The sequence below is a fragment of the Diorhabda carinulata genome, chromosome 3 (genome assembly GCF_026250575.1).
Source record: "Diorhabda carinulata isolate Delta chromosome 3, icDioCari1.1, whole genome shotgun sequence".
NCBI lineage: Eukaryota > Metazoa > Arthropoda > Insecta > Coleoptera > Chrysomelidae > Diorhabda > Diorhabda carinulata.
Genome location: NC_079462.1, coordinates 20,610,204 through 20,631,029, shown reverse-complemented (window position 1 = coordinate 20,631,029; position 20,826 = coordinate 20,610,204). Strand labels below are relative to the sequence as shown.

Genomic DNA, 20,826 nt, shown 5'->3' with positions numbered 1-20,826 from the left:
GCGCTTCAATTATTCTGCGCATCTTTTGCGCGCATGAAGCATGCGCAGTATAGATAAAGTGTCTCCAACGAGAGAAAAAGTGAATACTGTGAATACGGTCGGCTCCTTAACGTAGAGACGTTTTTTCCCATAAGAACTGGCCATATAAGAGTTTACATATATTACCATTACGTTCCTACGTTACACGTTGAGAATACGCATGACCGAACTCATAGAAACTGTACGTATGGTAATATCTCTATGGAACGAATAAGTCAAAAGATTGATAAAAGAAAAAGTCAGAAATGCATTAACGGAAATCTTGAAGTTAACTGAAGAAATTTTGGACAGATGGACAGTTTCAAGAGCTACTGGAACGCTATTGATCGAGGAAATAAATCCAAACATGCGGGAAGCAGTACCACCTTTTTCAAAGTCTATCAATAACGTTGGAAAATTTATAGAATCATAGTGCTTTTTCTTCACAAAGTCTGTTCTTAATAATAACGGAATCCTGCGATGCGATAATACATGTTTTGGAGAAATTAATCAAGGTTAATAAGAATATTTATCTGTTTTTAAAACTAAACATTGAACATCGAGATATTTTGCTGATTATCCTATTGTACATGTTTCGGTAATTATGTGGTAGCTGCTCAAATGGAAATTCAGAATTTTTCAATTTTAGTTCATAGAATACAAACGCCATGGCGAAGATATGTCACTGTTAGACTATTTATTTTTAACGAATTGCGGTGTAAATATGTTTATATGATAATGACAATAATCTTATTTATACGATTTGTTGTATATATTAATAAGACTACTTAATAATAATAAGACTACTTATAAAACTATTCATTGAACTTCCAGATATCGAGATACGATATTTTCTTACGTAATCGAGTCACTATCGAGGATATATAACTAAAATTTTTCCGATATTTGTTGATTAAGAAATTTGTATAAAAAAAAATTAGCAAAGCATAATTTGCAATTGCAATTTCTCCAACAATGAAGTAGTGCTTTTGGTTAACTTTGTATAGAAACACAAAGAAATGTTTTCGATGTTCCATAGTTTTAAGTTATGTGCATTTTTAGTTATTTAGTTTTGGTCCTGTCAAAAGATAAAAAAGAAGAAGTGAAGACAGTGATAAAAAACATGGTAGCTTATAAAATATAGAAACACAAAATTTAACAATAAACAACGAAACATTCGATAGAAGCACAGCAAATTTAAAAATTAAGTGAGACAATATAAAGATTTGCTAGGACGAATAACTTTTTGTTTTCTAAACGCGTCGACAATATTGATAATTTCTTCATCGTAGATTTCATCAAAAACAGCGAAAGTTTTCCGTTCAAATTTGTTTTATATTCCTCTGATTATGCTGTTCGTAATTTAATTCATAAAATAAACACGTGATTGTTTTTTTGATTATCCTATTGTATATAATTCATAGAATACAAACGCCATGGTAAAGAAATGGTTTTCGTCACTGTTATTATTTTTAATGAATTGCGGCGTAAATATGTTTATATTATAATGACAATAACAAATCATTCTTCGAAACTGAATAGGTTGTAGATGGTGCGTGATCTACTCTAACAGTTGTAGTATCCCTATGAAAAGGGGTAGTTGGATTTTATTTCATTTTTAGTTACTGTAAACAGACTAGGAATTGGTACACGTTCACAAGGATTTTTGGAACCAGTGGAAAGCCCCTCATTTTGTATTTCTTACTTTCTGAGTCAGTAGAATTGGCCTATACATAACAACATGTTACTTAGATTAACGTTTATCATGTATGTGGGGTTAAAATATGAAATTTTTCGTATATAACAATTTATTGTGTTGCTGTATTACAAAGTTATGATGTTTTCTTCAAAATAAAGTATTTTCAAGAACCCTTTGTTTCTGCATTGGTACGCCTATCGTTTTAATCTATATATAGACGTAACATGAGATTTTTCAAAGAAATTCATTCTGCAAGCTGTAAAACTAGTTGAGATTATAAAAAAAATAAGAGCAGCTCGGGTACTTGGATACTATAAGTACTCACATTGTTGGCGTTCTATAAAGGTACTTCTACGCTTTTAGCGTTATTATGTATCATTATACATTGTTGCAATTTTAATTACATATCGAGAAGTACGAAGTATAATCTAATAGGAATAAAATGTTAGAAATGTATCTCGTAAATCAAAATGTATGTTATTGAATTTATATTAACGCCAAGTAATGAAATTCATTATATTTATGTATAAAAACGTGTTGGTTTATGAAGCCAATATTTTAATATAAAATTGAAAGAACGCGGTACAAAATCAACGACAATTGTTTGTCAGGAAAATGATATCATGATTTGATAACATTCATTAAAGAATTTTCTAAAGAAAAATAAGCAACTACAAAGTGAAGGTTACTTATCGAGCTGAATACAATTTGCTTGTCGTACATATTATTTGATTTTACATTAGAATACTATTATTTACTAATTAACAATGGTAATAGATACTTCTTGAATTAGTCCATTCAAATTAGACGAAAAATCGCGGCTCCATAGAAATTTTCCCCACAGAAATGAGACCAGTCAATATCGATGTATTTTAGCTGTCTGAAACCGAATTCGAGTTACCGCAATCTCGAAAATGACGCGCTGCTTTAGCACTAATTTAACCATTTTGTGACAAAACTACGCGTCCTAGCGAAACACTTAACGTTAGAGGGCGCGCAGAAGATTTCAAAACTCATTTCTTGCATTTACTGGAAAACTATGCTTTTCCGGGAAAAATAGTGAATAGCAAAGTTGTAGCATACAAAATTTCCGTCAACTTTTGTCCGAAACTTTTTTCTGAATAAAGCATTTTTCGCCGCTAGGAGGCGCGAAAAATTTTTGTAATTCAATTTTTCTGATTTTCCGGGAAAACTATGCGTTCTAGGAAAAACGTTGAATAGCAACCTTATGAGAAAAAATTCCGCACAACTTTTGCAAAAACATTTTTTTAAATTCTGCTTAGTTTCACCGCTGGGGGGACTGGAAAAATCGTGTATTCGACTATATATGCCACATTGTATATAGAGGTTTCTGCGACTTGTTTCTGCGCTCCCTGTATACCGGTAACCGGCAGCTGCATCATCAAGCAGAAGACAGCTGGTAGGTCCCCGGCATCTTCAAATCTTTTGAAATGACGCGAAGTGGGGTCCTGAATGTCTGTTTGTTTCTTCTCTGTGTGAATGTCTGTTTCTTGTATGAGTGACGTATACTAGATATTTTTCTCCTGACCAAAAGCTCTTGCGTCAACGGGTCTGCTCAGAATTCCTTGAAAGGTTAGAAAAAGATCTGCTTTGAAAGGGACTCGATTTGATACGATGGAAGGGATGAAGAGAAAAAAACAGCAGAGCTCCTAAAGGCACTCACAAAAGAAGACTTCCAGCACTGCTTCGATCAATGAAAAAAACGTATGGAAAGTTGTGAGGTGAGGGAAGGGGAGTATATTGAAGAGGAGCATTCGAATGTAGAATAATTTTTATAATAAACCCTTTTTCGTAACCAGTCTCGTTATTTAATAACCAGACCTCGTATTCTCAGTGCTTGTCGTAATCTTGGAACAACCACATGATTTAGTAGTCTTGATCTATTGAAATATATTTTTTCCAGCTGTGTGTGATCATTGGTTCTCTCTCAATTTTGTATTTTCTACATGTATTTTAGTAATGCTAGTTATAAAAATCTCCAGTAACACGCCTGTAATGCAGAATCTCCAGTGATGTAATGCATTCACAATAGTCATTTTCATATCCCACCACTTTATAGGATTGGTTCACTACAACTTCTTGCATTTGCATGATTCTAGGAGTGGGTAGTTTAATACCTGAAAAATCAAGAACTAGATACGCCCTGGCGAAAAATGGTGCGATCTGAAAAATATAAAAAACATCAACGAAAAAGTACCCCTTGTTTTTTTGAAAATTCAAAAACGTTGACGGCGTTAACTTTGTGCCCTACATACTCAATGCTAAAATATGAATTCATTTGTGCAAAAATTTCGATATCAAAAAGTACACTCAGTTTTGGCTTGACTGAAAAGAACTATGCAGGAAACTATGCAAAAAAATCCGAGATTTTGTCGAAGGAGAATGTAGAAAAATTTATAAAAGACGAAATATTTCTATTTGCAAAAGTAAATCAAATTACGATATGTACATAGTTTATTATTTAATGCATTGGTTCCTTAAGTCACAATGATAATAGGGATTGCGGGAGCCTGCAGGAAGGCTGAACTGACGTTCCTACGAGAAGGAGTCGTATTTGATGAAGACACCTTTTTCAAAATTACAATTCCAGAAAGCAAAACACACTTTATTCTCGAATTTGTGGTCACCACTGGAAATATTGGTGATGTTAGTCTTGTTGACCTCCTCAAAATGTATAGAAATATAAGACATCCTGCTGTAAAGCGCGTCTGATTTTTTGTACGATATTATAATGGAAAATATGGCACACAAAGTTTTGAAAATAAAGCAACACCGAGGATGGAAATCCAAGCCTCTGGCATACATGTAGATACCACAGCTTCCTATGAAATTAACATTAGACAAGAGAATATTTACCCAGAAAATGGACTAACTTTAAATAACTGGTTCTTTAATAATGTTGTTTTCAATGTTTAAATTTTAAAATAATTATTATTTGAAACTTAAACAATTACGTAAAGTTTTTACACAACTATTTAATACTGTTTGGTGAAGAATCTATGAATCAGGTACAAAAATTTCGAGATCGGTCGAGGTACACCCTGACACGAAAGCGCAATGTACACGTGGCTTAATCTACTAAGATCATTGTTTAACGGTTAGAATGATTGTAGAACAATTAAATTTGAACCGCAAAAAGGCTAGAAATATTTTAATCCAAAATTTGCTTTCGAAAAACCTTTCAAGACTATTTAGAATAAACAGAAAGTAATAACTCAAACGCTGAAAGTTGCTTTTTTTCAGTACTACCCAAAAACGAAGTTTTAGATTCACCACCAATAATTAAAGACCAAAAAAAGCTTTTATGAGCAAATGGAATGTGAGAAGAATGCTGTTATGCTTCTTTGATAGCCACGAGGTGGTTCATCAGGAGTTAGATCCTCCTGAACAGACCGTTAATAAAGTATTCTATTTCAATTCTCCATACTTCAGTATTATACTCTATATCCTTTGGTTCTCATAGATGAGCTTCTATATAAAATCGTGATTGTATATATTAATTTTATAATGATTGATAGTTACTAAATTCTATAAAGTTTTTTTTAAATATCAGTTATTTTTTTTTATTTTGATAAATCTGCCTTCCTTATAATTTTCCGAACCTATTGTATAAAATTAAATACAATTCGCTGAGCAACTTTCTAAATGAAGTTGTTACAATTATATATGACATATTTCCATTAACAGTGGTGCCGTTACGTAAAAATTGAATCATATTTTGATATCTAACATTTAAACAGCCGCTGCATCAAATGCGGCAATTAATTATATAGTATCTTTTTTCGTACTTATCCGGTTATAAGGAATGCAACACTGACAACTAAATTTAATAACTGATATAATGAATATGTTCTGATATCGAGATAATTTAAGTGTAATGAAATGAGAAAGCTCTGATATATAATATGTTGTTCGAATATAGGGGATGGAAACTTTCATTGATAATAAGAAAATTGTTATTTATATACTATCAAAATGTCAAACGGGAATTAATCTAGGATATGATTCGATTACGTGGTTTCTATTTGACCAATCCACGTAACGAACACCCCCTTCGAATGATTTTACTTCCGTATTATGCGACAGAACTTTGGATACAAAGCCCCTATCTACTTGTAGCCAACTAATGAGCTAGGAGTCTGGATCTTGTGTTTCAATACAAGAAACGACAGCCAAACATTATCATCAACCTAGTAACATCTTCAATCACCCCGTTTCGATATTTTTTTCAACATGACCAGTCACAAAAATAATGATTTTCCTATATCTGTTCCATTACATCAGTAGTGAATGTTAGTGTCCTGTGTGATTTCGTTAGTCAGTAACCTGTGAACTTAGTTGATTTCCTCATATCTTTACCCACTGACACCACTAAATTTATATGTAGGGATGAATTCTTATTAGCTTTCTGCAAACATTTCTCGATCTATTCTATCTTTAGTTGTTTTTCTTTCTCTTTCTTACGGTCTATCTCGGTATATTTTAGTACATAGCTCTGTACCCAATAATAAAAAAAATTGTTGAAATTTGGAATACATTAATTTAAGTGAAAAAGAAGTTACATTAATATTGGTACTTGAATTGGCAGCATTTAACGAGTTCAAAGAATGACATCGTCCATAGTTGTATTAGTACTTATTAGATTGTTGGTAGGATCGTGAACATTTACAATGTTGCTTGAAGTTGTTCCCGTTAAAATTTTCACTGCGAAATCCATTTTGTGTTATATTGAGTCGTCTTCGTAACCCTCCGCAACTGTGTTGGATTTCCACCCACCGTGCTTCTTTAGTTGAATTATATCACCACCGGAATCCACTGATTGAGACGCCGAAGAACGTCGAAATGTATGCCCAGTGTAGTTTTTTGGATTAGGTAAATTCAAATATGTTGGATGAGCGGGGGAGTTTTTGAAAAGGTATTCATAGCTACAACTTGGATTTAGCATTTTCTTTTTCTATACTGCAAAAAGAAATGATCTGTTTTGATATTTGTGGGTCGTTGGTTTTTATTCACCAATAACAGTAAATCGACGTTGAACAATAGTTTTTGTATTAAGTACTGTGATAATTAAAACATTTCCGTTTTATTAATATCCTTACACTTCATTTTATATCAATCCTCCCTCCGCAGATATCCTGCGATTCTGAATATTAAAGCAATCTGAAAGATGTTACAAATAATATCTAAGCTTAAAATTTTTTGCTGTCATACCTTATGCATGAGATACTAATTGCCATACTATATACAATATGTTAAAACTATAAAAAATGGTTGTAATTGTGAAAAAATAGCTAAATAGTGAATGAACACAGTAAATACTATAAAGTGTAAACTTTTGATGTAGTGAATTCGGTAGTTGTGCGATAAAATTTAAGATGGCTGCAATTGAAGTATTATTATGTTCATTCACTTTTCAACTATTTTTTTATACAATATTAGACCAAATTATAGCGACTCTATTAAATCTAATAATTTTTATATGGTAAATACTTATTCATGGTCTTAGTTCTCATCTAGATATTATGTTTCTGATTTTATCGTCCGATATTATCTAAATTTCATCCGGTAAATTGTTGTATACGGTGTTTCGGGACTTGATGGAAAAAATGCGGGAGTTATAGGGCTTTAAAGCTGCGAAACTAGAACCTATATTTTCATATATTATTTAAATTATACATTCGAACATTATGAAATTTTAATGGAGTACATAGATCCATCTAGTGTGTTTGACGGAATAAATAAACTACACTACGATCTGAAGGCTAGGGGCGGCTTATGCCCAGTGGTTAACAATCTGTAACTTTTACAGAGACAACCTGTACAATCTAAAGATAGTAAAAATCGATTTTTTAACAAAAAGTTACTCTTTGTTTAACTCGATAAAATGTATGGTTAAGGAGATATGTAGATTTTTAGATCGTCGTGCCATATGGACGTCCAATATTTACGTGAGGTGGTCAATGGGGGTCTAGCTGAATCTCATCTAATCTTATTTTGGGGAGAGGGGGGTCATGGAAAATAGCATGTAATTTTTTTCGGTAAGAAATCGAGTAACATATCGATAAAATAGTATTAAATCGAGTAAAACATGTTTTTTGACTAAAATATGGCGAAATCGTACACAAAAATATTTAACGAAAGTGCACATGTTTGCTATTCGTATTGCGGAAAAACTCAATCTCGAAATAAATTTATAATACGTTATAAATGATCTAATTTCATTACGAGAGAGTAGCTTAATCAGGACGAGGTTGAAGGAGCAGATGATTTTACTGAAAATCATATGGACATGTTAGTTTCAATAGTTACTATTGAGTGTTACACGAGTGTCCCTGGACTGAATTGAAATAAATATACTTTTGTGAATTCTAATCTACTTTCTGAGCAATCTTAAAAAATAGTCTTAACTAGTATCAAATAAAAGTATTAAACAATTTTTTTTTCTTTTTATAATAAATCCGAAGCATTTACTCTATAAACACACATTTTGAAAAATCTCACGTGAGGTTGGGGGATGGGAGAGGGGGTTGAACCAAATCTCACGAAATCTCACCAGGGGGGGTGTTAAAAATGTCTAAAAACGCCTCACGTAATTAATGGACGCCCCATAATGAGACATACTAAATCAAACTGTATACTGTTTGTGTTTGTGTTTATATGTGGGCAGGAATAGTGGGTAAAATAATTTAGTAAACCATATTTTTTGTTAATAGTCAATAATGAATGGTCATCGATACTTAGAATTTCTCCAAAATGATTTCCCACCCATGTTATGTGATATTCCAATTCGCAGAGACATAAGATTCATGCACGATGGAGCCTTTCGCCATTCCCTAAATGATGTAAAAAATCATCTTAATAACATATTTCCTATTTGGTGGATTGGTCCATTTACGTGGCCACTACGTTGCCCTGGATTAAATACAATGGATTCATTTTTTGGTGATGTCTTCTTCTTCTCACGCTGTCTTCTTATTGAATTTGGTAACCACGTTTGTCTGTGTGTCAAAATCTTTCTTTTGCGACCAATGCGTCTTAGTACTTCGTCGTTGGTGATTTTGTCAGTCCAGGTTAGTTTCAGAATGCGTGTATACAGCCACATCTCAAATGCCTCAAGTTTTTTGATCATTTGAGCTTTCAAGGTCCAAGTTACCACTCTGTACAGCAGTACTGACTACACATAACATTCCAAGAATCCTATGCGACAATATATAGAATGGAATTCGAAAAATCAGCTAAAACCTAATTTGTGTCAAATCGAATTTGATTATTTATTATTTTATATAATTCCAATGGTACTATATGAAGATGTACCTGTAAAAACAATGTGTATTAATTTAAATACACATGTGCAACAACTTTAAATATAGCTTTCACAATAAACACTCTTTCTTATGTAAACTCATTTGATTGTGATAAATCTAATCAACTTTTTCATAAGCTTGTTAAAATAATGTCCGAATGTAAATCAGCCTATCCCACCATATACCTACGGTTTTTTGGCAAGACGATTCTAAAAGAGTGATGCCATGAAATTTGCCTAGAGGGAAGAGTGAATAAAAAAAACCGGTCCTGATCGATCGTGTGTGTACCACTTAGCACCGGCATCTTATTTTCCGTATAATCAAATACGAATTTTATGAATGAATGAATCTGGTTACACCATTCCCTGCGCCGCCCACCTTACGGCATCGATTGATTTAAAACCGATTGACGATAGACACACAAAATACACTCTCCGATTGCGCAATTTCCTCTATACAGGGTCTACACATTTATCACTGAATAAGGAAGATCAAGTCAAATTCTAATTAATTGTGAAATACAGTAAAAGCTCTTTATTCGCGGGGTATATGTTCCAAAAATATGCCGCGAATACAGAAACCGTGAATACGGAATGGTAATTTGTATGGGATTATGATGGACGCATTCCTAGGTGACAAAATAAATAAATACATAAAAAACAAATATATAAAAAAATCAATTTTATTTAATTTTGAATAATTATTTTTAGGCTTAGGCTTCATAATTTTCTCTTACTTGACAGTTTTTAACAGCTCCTTCAATGCAGACTGATAAGGAGCAGTCGCATTAGCAATTTGCCTCTAAAAAATAAGGCTTCGTTCCATAGACGGATCAATGTTCATAAAGAAATCGCAAAGCTCAGTTGCCATTCTTAAATCTTCATTAAGATTTTTCAAATTAAATGTCAAGTTTCCAGTGCTTATTAAAGCCTCTTCTTCAATAGGCTGTGAATTTAACATTTCCTCCAATCGGTTTCAGTCAAATCTTCATCTTGCGATTCAAGCAATTCCTGAATGTCACTTGGACATGGAAGACGAGAAAAATAAAACTCGCAAAGCGACTTTTACCACAGAACGGAACAGCAACATTTAAAATATGTATATGTACTTCATCATTGAATAATAAGGTTGCTTTCATTCTGTTTATTTACATTCTAAAAAACACCAATTGCGGTGAACGCGGCTTATGTCTAAGTCCCCGGCCATATCATTTAACAACATACTTTAGGCAAAGTTTTTATAAGATCTATTTTACTTTTTTTGTTAGTCCATTTGACGGCATTCACAAAGGATATTGGGTTGGATACCTATTGGAATCCTTTTATTATTATGTATGTACTTATTAAATCCGCGAATAAAGAAATTTTTAGCATTCTACATTTTTTTACTCCGCGAATAGTGAAAACGCGAATGAAGGAAGCGCGAGTAAGGAACTTTTACTGTAGTCAATTTCCTCTAACGAAATTCTATACTTGCTCGCAATAAAATTAACCTACTCAGTACACGTTCGTTTAGTATACGATAAATCAAATAACTTTTGACCCTATTTATTAAAAAAGTTGTCAACTTAAAAAGAAAACATTTAACTTTACTTTGTATTGCCACCACAACCTTATTAATGTTTTGATGAACTCTTGTGGTATGCCTTCTCGTCAATAGCCCCTACAATTCCTGTAGGATTTTCGTTGTCTGACTTCTGGCCCTGAACCTTCTTTCAAGCTCACTCTATATATGTTCAATTGAATTAAAATCAGAAATTCTTGCCCACCACTCCGCAAAAATAATTCCCGTCTCACTTAGATAATAGAATGTATGTATTGAAGCATTAATGTAAAAGACTACTTTGGAACCGCATACGGCACTTTTTTATTGTACTTTTGTACAGTTAACGAACCAGAAGCCACGCATCATTCAACCTACGCAAATAGTTTTCTTTGTCTTTCACATACTTACTTTTGAATGAGATTGATTATACACCAATTAAATTAAATCATATGTATTGGCTGTAAATCAAAACTGTCCATAGATAACAGGACTCTACTGTACAACTCTATCCTTAGTCCCATTTAGATTTACATCTTACAAATGTTCCAAGCTGCTGCGCCGTCGTTGCTGCGCTTTACTATGTTCTCAACAAGATGACTGAGTATGACATCAAGGAAATCATCGTCGTTTCAGTGCGAAAATTTCAGTCATAACAAACGCTTATTACCAGATAGACTAATTGTAGTTTCCTGTAGGAGTTATAAAAAATTGTCAGAATGTTGAACCAAAGTAAATTCGCAACTTTATTGAATTTTTGAAAGAGTTACTTACAATTAAGATCACACTATGACCACTGTTGCACCTGAACAAGAGCCAAAAGTCGATTTAACAAATTTGTAGATACTATAAAGCGGCTATCCCGGTCTGATGTCGCCCGAATCCGATTGTTTATTTTACAATTTTAATAATTGTTATAATGTTAATAATTCGGTAAACCTTCATTGGAATTTGCTATATTAAACTAAGTTTCAAACTGCTTCCAAACCAACTGTAACGTTTAAACCGAAGATTGTAGATAAGCGCTATCTATAAAACGTGAAGTCAATATCTGTAGTTCAAACTGACGTTTCAGGCATAAACTTCTCTTGTAAAATAGCACTTAACTACTGTCCGAATGAAGACATCTGGCAACGACGCGCTGATTTTGAATTAATTCAGTGCTACAATTTTAGTGGACTGAAATCGAATATAACCTAATCTTTATTATCAATACAAGTTTTATAATGAATCCTTTATAGTTACATTACTTGAACGAGATTTTTTGAATATGAACAAACGTTACTCCTTCAAGTGTATAATATTTAATTTTTTTATAAAATTGACGTGAGAATTGACTTTGCACTTTCTTCAAATTCTAGTACTCTAAAAGTTTCATTCTCCAGTATCTAACCAATTTAACCCGATGAAATAATCATTCATTTAGTTTCACATTATATCCGTTAATTTCACGTATCTATTCGAAAGTTCTGATTACAACACCCTGTAGTTGTGTTCGGCCCGAGGCAGGCTTATTTCGTATTTGATGTTAATTAGTACTGTCACGTAAGTTAATTGGTGGGTCCGGTGGGCATAATATAACTGCAGGTATTTCAATTAGAACAGCCGCGCAACTTTAACACTGGATTTAGATATTGTCGTTTTTCTTTCCGTGTTTTGAGGCCGACAAACACGAGCACAGGGACGGATTCTCAAATTAATATTGAGAAACTGGTTCGAAAACGAAAGAATTGATATACTAAAGAAATATTAAGAAATTAGTTAAAAAATATAGTAATATAATAACAGAAATTGAAATAGCTATTTTTCCTAAGAAGTTTCAAAAGTTATATTTTAGAAACTTTCACACCCGTAAAATTACTTTTGGATCGTGTTATGCAAAATATTTTTTCTATAGCCGTTTTTATGCAAAACAGGATATAGATTAACAATAAAGTAGAGCTTTATGAAGACAATTACTTACAATGTAATGAATTAATTGAAATGACAATGTTGAAATTGAAATTGAACACATAGATAGTTGTACTAATTTTCAAGTATTAGATTTTGTTTATCAAAGAATTGTATATGTATCTCTCTGCTACATTGGTTGATTTCATGCCCCTGGAAAAAAATATTGATTATTATTATGTAAAAAAAGGGGCTGACAGTCGGGAAACAATCACTGTCTTAAAAATTAGCACCTCCACTTCCACTTCCACTTCCACACAAAAACTCTACCATTTCGTTAAGGATATGTGGAAGAATGTTTGCTAACAACTCGTTGAGCTAAAGCTTGTCTTAGAACTATAAAATTAAAAACTTAAGTAGTGAAGTACAACTCTAGGTTATGGTGGAAGTATTTAACAGACAAATGAAGAAATGTCCCTGCGACATTATAAAGGAAGACACACTGTTATTAGTTTGTAAACAGCGTATTTTGAGCTCAAAAGGAACCTTATCAGAGGTTTAAAAAGGAATCATGTTTTATTCTATTAATCTGAGGGAAATCTGCTGAGGACGTTCTATATAACTGAGCCAGTATATTAAACGTACAGTTCTCAGTGATAGGTCTAACATGGAGTTTTGTGAATGAATGACCGTCTCTAAGCTGACCTTCTAGAGTAGTAGAAGGCTAGTAATATTATTTGGATTTAGAGAACCGTAAAGATCTGAATATGTCACAGAAGAAAAGGGAACGAATAACTTTAATAAAATGTACATATCTTAGTTTCTCGGTCTCAAGTTAGCGCGGAGAATCTGCGACTATAATGTAACGAATAAATAATATACAATTTAGTGTTTGCTCAACAACTCAAGTAGAGTTCACTACAATAACGATAAAGGTTTTCTTCATATTCGTTTTAGAATGATGAATCACTAATAAATTCTGCTGAAAGTTATTAACCTTTTCACTGCGACGCCCTTCTATAGTCGGGCCAGTGAAGCTTTCCCGGCTTTCCCCGTTTTAGTAGGTCTAGACGAATGTTCTATGCTTGCGGACCATACCTATAGTAGATTTTCAACATTTGACTGTTGCAACTGACCAAAATAGTCCCATAAACACACTCTAATGGATATCAGAAATTATTGATAAAGTAATACTAGCAGTGAAAAGGTTAATTATTCTTTTTTTAGGAAATAGTTAATCATAAAGAATAATTGATATGTAAAGGCTCAGAAAAACTTTCTCATTTATAAAACTTAAATAATTAAAAGTGACATATATTGGCTTTATTTATATAGTTTCACGTATCAGTTTCTTATATTATAGATCAACTGTAATCCCCTGTAATTTAAGTTATCTTCATCCAATAATCTCTAATGACCCTTCTTCAAGAATCTTTAAATCTCCATGAAAACGCTGCCCCTGTTTATCATTCCTACTTCATAAGTTGCCAGAGAAAAATTCAAATGTAGGAAATGAATCTTCAATTACATTTTCATTCCTAATAACCACAAGATCTATATAATTTCTTTTTTTTTTATTTTACAAAAACTGTTCGATGACATTTTTGAATGACTTCCAAGTAGTTTATTCATTAACAGAAACTTTCAAACTGAGGATTTTTTCTAACTTTACGGATCTGGTGGCCAACAAATATTCCCTCATGTAGTTTTTCTTCTGTAATATGTGGAAATATGTTAGCAAATACGAGAATGCATCACTGATTAAAACAAAAAAGAGAGAAATGCTTTATTGTCAAAAATTTGTTACAAGTTGTAGACAAACGCTTATGAAAACCAAAAAACAATCATAAAAATAACTAAAAGATACACAATAAAATTTCAATATACAGAAGAAAACCACAATGAGTAACAAAATTATAGGTAATAGTAAGAGGTAATTATTAGAATCTAAGTCCATAGCAAAATTAAACAATTATGCAGAATGTTGGTATTAAATATTATTAGAAGTAGATAACAGAGTAGAAGGTACTTTCCAATAAATATGCCCTCAAATTATTGCAAAATGCCCGAAAAGGTGATATCGTTTTGATTTCAATTGGCAAGTGATTGCGCATTTTTTTGCATACTAAAATATTGAGCCCTTAATTGATTCTGAACGTGGAGAAGATAGGTAATAGTTGTGCACTGCGTTCCTATGTGGATAGCCGTGCAACGACCTTTCAGAAATAGGAGAAGCGTGCTTACGAATTAGGCAAACAGATTCAAAGATAAATTTTTAATTTTTTAAAGAGTTCACTGCAGTGAGCCCTGCTGTTTAGTCTCAGTAAATATCTAACAGCTTTCTTTTGTAGTTTGAAGATTCGCTCAAATTGCGTTGCACCGCACGTGCCCCAGAAGGGAAGGGCATATCGGAGATGCCACTCAATAAGAGCATTTTCATAACCTCCAGTTTATTGTGTAAAGGGGTAGAATAATGTTTTTGTATCTACCAACGACTCATATTTGATGTCCATTTTGTCCAAGTATACTTGTTTCGAATAGTCTTTTTTACATGTTACTATCTGGTTTTGATGTCCCATAAACAAACGAAACAAGAGTATTTGGTAAATGTACCTTTTAAACCCAATAATAAACAGATGATTTTGAAGTCGCCGCTCTTTCCATTGAATTTATTCATACTTTATTAATTCAAAACTTACTCTCTTTACATTTATAGCATATCCTATTGGTATAGTCGGTTTCTTATCAACGTGGTGCAAGAAAACAGCTTACATATTCTATTTATATATAGGAATAAACACCATTCTTTTTTATTACAGTTTTGATTAATCGCTTTTAAAGGTCCCGGTGTATCAGTATAATTCCCTACTCTTTTGAAAACTTATGAGTTAACCCTAATTTTATTTCTGGTTAAACTCACTTCTGTATCTGGTGTTAACAAATTCTGTTGTAAGCGCGATCCAAGAAGTTCTTACTTGATAATCTCTAATGAGATCATTTAATTCAGCTTGACTAATTGAATGTGGACTATTGTTTCTAAGAGATAAATAGTCCAAAACACTTCTTCAAACATTTTGAATATTCTTTTGTTCACGTATTGTGGCACAGTAGTCACTTCTGATTTATTTGTTCTTTCTTTGTTTCGAGTTTTTGAGAAAATTAATTTGTTATCGACCTCTCACTATATTCGAGAAAACCAAAAAAACCTCGAAATTCGAATTTTTCCTCTACCTATACAGAGTGATTTTTATATGATTTTTATAAATTTTTTAGCGCAAGGGTTATGTCAGATCACTCCTTTTTCCGGAAAAATAATGAATCTTGTTACTATAGCTACATTTACAGTATCTACTACAGTACTACAGTATTTACAATAAATATTGTTCATTATGATGGCTATGATTGAATAAACTCGTTTAATTTGAATATTCTTTAATAATTTTTGTGTTAATACCAATCTCGTAACAAGGTCTAATGTCAGAAAGTTAGTAAAAGTTTAACAAAACTGGTGCAGTAAAATATTTATACAAATAATGGTGCAGAAAACTTACAACAACTGGAGACAAACACACGCAATGTTTGTGTCATGTTAGATGTAGATCCACATTTGTGAAGTAGAAAAATTACGACTTTTAGAAAACATACAGTTAGACGATTACACCAAATGCTTTAATACAACAGGACATGCGATTTTTAAAACTTTGCAATACATTTTGCAGCATCCCCCACTGCTCAACTCTTCTTATCTCTGTGGTAATCCTATATTTTAATTCCTAAATATTCACACACACACCCCTAGGGGGGTCGCGAAGCCTTAGTCGGGGGATCGCCGACTGAAAGAAATAGGCAAGGAATACAATAAGAACACAATTTTAATCAAAAGAATGGGCTTGTTTATTTTGCAAAAGTTTATCAAATCGTGGTGTTATTTTTGAAACGTTAATAATCAAATTATTTTCTAATTGCAGTCTATTTCTCTTTTTAGTCTTAATGTCTACCATTGCAGAAAACGTCAGCTCACACAAGTTTGAAGTGGCGAATGGCACTAATAGTTTTAGAGCTTCCTTTCTAGCTCTGAATATTCGTGTTTTCTTCTGTTTCTGTTTTCAGCTTCAGAGTGCAAGTCTGGAAAGTATTTCAAAAGTTTCTCTTGTAAATTATGTAAGCTCTGTATCAGGCAAGGAATGTGAGCCCTTACTACAAGACTTTGGTTTGATGCGTTATCTTTAACAATCTTCTGAACACATGGAAAAGAGTCAAATTGTTTTGCAGAGAGGATAACCACAAACGAAGTTTTGCTTGAAATGCTTTGACCTTATCTTTATCTGTTAAAATATTTTTTTCTCGACCTTGGAGGTGATTGTTCAAATTTTAAGGTGGTTAAAAAGATCTGCCACAAATGCTAATTTCATGAGCCAAATAGGGTCAAAAAGACGATTAGCATATTCAGATATACTATCCCCCTGGTCTCTGTGTGATAAAGGAGATTTTGATGAAGCGAGTCCATATCTTCAAAAACGATTCTAAATAGCCGGATTTGCAAGGCTTTGATAGAATTCACAATTCTTATTACCTCCTTGAGCACTTCATTTAAATCAGAAGGTACTACCTACCTTAGCAGCTAGAGCCATCGCTACAAATAGCGATACATTTTTTCCAATCAATATCGTAGTCGCAAGTGTTTTCTAAAAACATATCGTACAAACACTGACCAGACGTGTTTGCAGGAAGTTCTTTGCAAAATAAGATTTCTTCCATGATACTCTCGTCTGTTTCAAAGCGCACAAATAGTACAAACTGAACACAACCTGAAACATCTGTAGATTCGTCAAACTGCATAGCAAAATGTTTCCTGTACTTTAATTTTTCGATTTCTTGATCTTGAATATCATTGGTCATAACATTTATTCTGCGTGAAATTGTATTATCAGAAAGTGGTATGTTTTTCAACTTGTTTGCCTCTTGCTTATTGATCATAATTTCAACCATATCAAGAGCTGCTGGCAAAATGAGATTTTCGGCAATCGGTATGTGGTTTCCCTGATTTAGCAACTCGATACGCGACTTTGTAGCTAGCTAATAATGCTGACTCATTGACACTGGATGCCTGAAAATAAACAAAACAACATAGAAGTGAATAGTCAATAAAAATTTAGCACGCGGATCCTTTGCACGCCAAAATTAAGTATAATAAAAAGTTGTAAGCAAACACCAAAGAAATAAAGATTATAAAACATCAACAATAAAAACAGCAACAATTAGAAAAACTACTCCAGCAACAATTAGGAAAACACTATTTTATTATCTGAATCATAGTATTTTGCTGCTGACTAAGAGCTTTCGTTCAAAAAAATCCTACGGCTTATATGCCTTATAAGCTTTGACGGTTTCATACTCTCACGTGATAAAACATCGCCGCAAATTACACATTGAGGTTTATGGTTTAAGACTGTGAACCCGTATTTCAAATAGCTGTCATCGTAATTTTTTCGGGATTGATTCACCACAACCGCTATTGATACTCGTACCAGATGTTGAAGGTTGCGATCTCTTGAGAAACTTATCCATTTTATAAACGTGCGGAACGAGCGAAAAAACAATGAATGACGTACGTACTTAGCGTTGACTGCGCTTAACTGAGTTAGATGAGAGCTGAAACAAAAAAACATTGCGGGCGGCGGCGCGTGAGTTGGCATTCAAATTAAGTCGCGCGTAGCTTTACCAACTTACCTTGTACCTACTTTCGACTCTCGCGGCTTGTAGAGTAGATATGAATATAAATAAATAAATGTATCAAAATAGAAAAAATCATTAACGTAGTCTTTTAATTAAATTATATTATTTCTTAGTCTTTCTATGACACAAGGGGGTCGCCAGAATTTTTCAACTTGTAAAGAGTTCGCGAAATCAAAAAGATTGAAAAACACTGGTTTATTTCATCAGGTAAAATAATATTACTATATTTATGTCTCAGATATTTTCTAATGCTCAATACCTAATGGCTTTTTGATAAAATCTGAGGTTTAAATTTATTTAGTCAATTTATTATAATTTTTTCCTTACAAAACACACAGATCATTTATTGCGCTTCCATAATTGAATAAAACATGTAGTCTTTTCTCTTTTGTTACTTATAAAAAATTATTACGCACAACTGATCACAATAAAATAGTTGAGATCTGAAAAAAATATACAGTTAAGTATCAGAAACTGTCTCTAAAAACACTGAAATATGAAAAGAATGAACATTGAATTGAACAATCAAGTATCCAAAAATAGTATAAAAATGTAATTTTTATGTATTTCGTTAGTAAATTAGACGAAACTATGTCAACTTGCTCCGAAATAAGCAGCGTTGCAACTGACAAACCTATCGGAAATTTGTCTTAGCAACTTTCGATCCATTTTACAGACACTTGCAACCGAGCAAATCATCTAGCAATTTCTTTATACTCAAAATTGTCTAATTAAAAAGTGCTCCAAAGCCAGATTTGTGAAGATAGATTTTTTTAATAAAAAATTTGCAATATGCAAAAAACAGTGGATATTGTTGCAACCGCGCTAACCTTGCCAGAAGTTGATTTTTTTAATTTAAATATATTGAATAACATATTGAAAACTTTCAGCCTTGTCCTTGACTAGATCTCCGACTATCATGATAATGACAACACCACAGAGGAAAAGAGCAATGAGAAGTTTGTCAATACAACTAACTGAAAAAAATGCAATGAGCTTAGAAAAGTTCAAAGTTCCATATATCTTGGGGTGGTTATCAAGGTCGACGGTGGATGAGGAAGAAAATCTAGAAGCGAAGATGACGAGGGGAAGTAAACAGTTGGGATCGCAGAACGCGATAATAAGATCCGAAAAAATTTCCAGAAAGACGAAGCTACATCTATACAAAACAATAATAAGAGCAACAGTAAGCTAAGGAGACGTAACGTGGATTCTTGACAAAGCAAAGGAAGAGAAATTAGATATGTGGGAAAGAAAAATACTTAGAAGGATACTAGGCGATAAAAGGGGGAGAAGATTTATAGTTGAGGAGAACAAATAATTAAATAAGGAATCTATTTGGAGAAGCAGAACTAAGCAAAAAGATCCAAAAAATGGCTGGATCATATACAGAGAAAGCCAGGTTTTCAAGCAATAAAAAAATGATGGACATGGAACAAGGAGGAAGAAGAAAAAATGAAGATCAAGGAAAAATTGTATACAGAAGTGATGAAAGATCTGTGAGAGAGAGAGAAACGAATTCAGGACTGGAAAACGAAAGCAAAAAATAGAGAAGGGAATCACTATGAGCCTATAAGGCCTGCGTAATTTTCTCATCAATTTTTCCCGTTTCTCTTGTACAGAAAATTAATGAATTTGAAATTGTCACTTAGAATGAAAAATAATTTACAGAGAATACACAAATAATAATTGATGCTTTGAAATAGATGGCAACGTTGCCCAAAGATTTTTTTTTCAAAAATTTCAAAATTAAATTTCTAATTCAGAGATGGATAATCCAGATTTTTTATCATCAAAATTATCTTTCCAATAGTATCTTTTTTTGAAAGTCATGCTTCCGCGTAGTCTACCGTAATTAATTTTTCAAGGACTTCAAGGATAGCGGTTTATGTCATATTATTTTTATGCCGATTTGGATTTGTAGTCCAAAGTAATTGCTCCAGAGACTTGATTGATTTAAGATTCAAGAATGACTTGTATATTTGTAGTACGCACATTTTTATATTATTTTTGAAATAATCTCCTTTTGTTCCAGGGCTGCCACGCAGATAGTTTTAACATTGTTTTTTGCAAGTCTCTTGAAAATATCTTCAGAAAGAGAACACAAGGTATCATTAAGTATTAAAAATTATTTATTATTATATTCAATCGGTATATAATTCTATTCAGGTTTGATAATATTGAGATTCAACTAAAGGAATTGAAAATCAATCAACGTAACTAAAATTGGATAGTGGCACTTTCATTTTACTTATTAAGCGTAAACTTTCCTATTCTCAGTATTCTTTTCTCTTATACAATACATGTGTGGTGTTACTGAGTTGCATAAATTTAAGAAATGGAGATCAGACTGATTTTTACGATTACATTCGTATATATGTCAAACAAATCAGATGCTAATAATATCTATGTATCGAAAATACAATATGAAAAATTTGTTCTTCTATTGGTTATTTGCAAATAGATATTTTCTGATTTGCAAAATAAAATAGTAGAAACTCGATGAGTTTTAAGTATTTGATGTTCAATGGTGGCTTCTGTTTTGTGAGGTTTTGTACTCCATACGTTGGTAGTATTTACATTTTCGTCAAGTTTTTGGTTTCTCCGGAAAGAAAA

At 32.7% G+C, this 20,826-nt stretch overlaps 1 protein-coding gene across 3 annotated transcripts in view; it reads left to right on the top strand.

The window, feature by feature from the left end:
* Positions 1-20,826, top strand: part of LOC130891631 (uncharacterized) — an 89,076-nt gene that overhangs the window by 47,864 nt on the left and 20,386 nt on the right. For all 3 annotated transcript variants that reach the window (XR_009058932.1, XM_057796474.1, XM_057796475.1), the window contains exon 2: positions 20,246-20,318. Coding sequence is in view for 2 of the 3 variants with exons in the window: in XM_057796474.1 (XP_057652457.1) it covers positions 20,246-20,318 (73 nt within the window). In the remaining variant the exon portion in view is untranslated. The remainder of the gene's footprint in view (positions 1-20,245; positions 20,319-20,826) is intronic.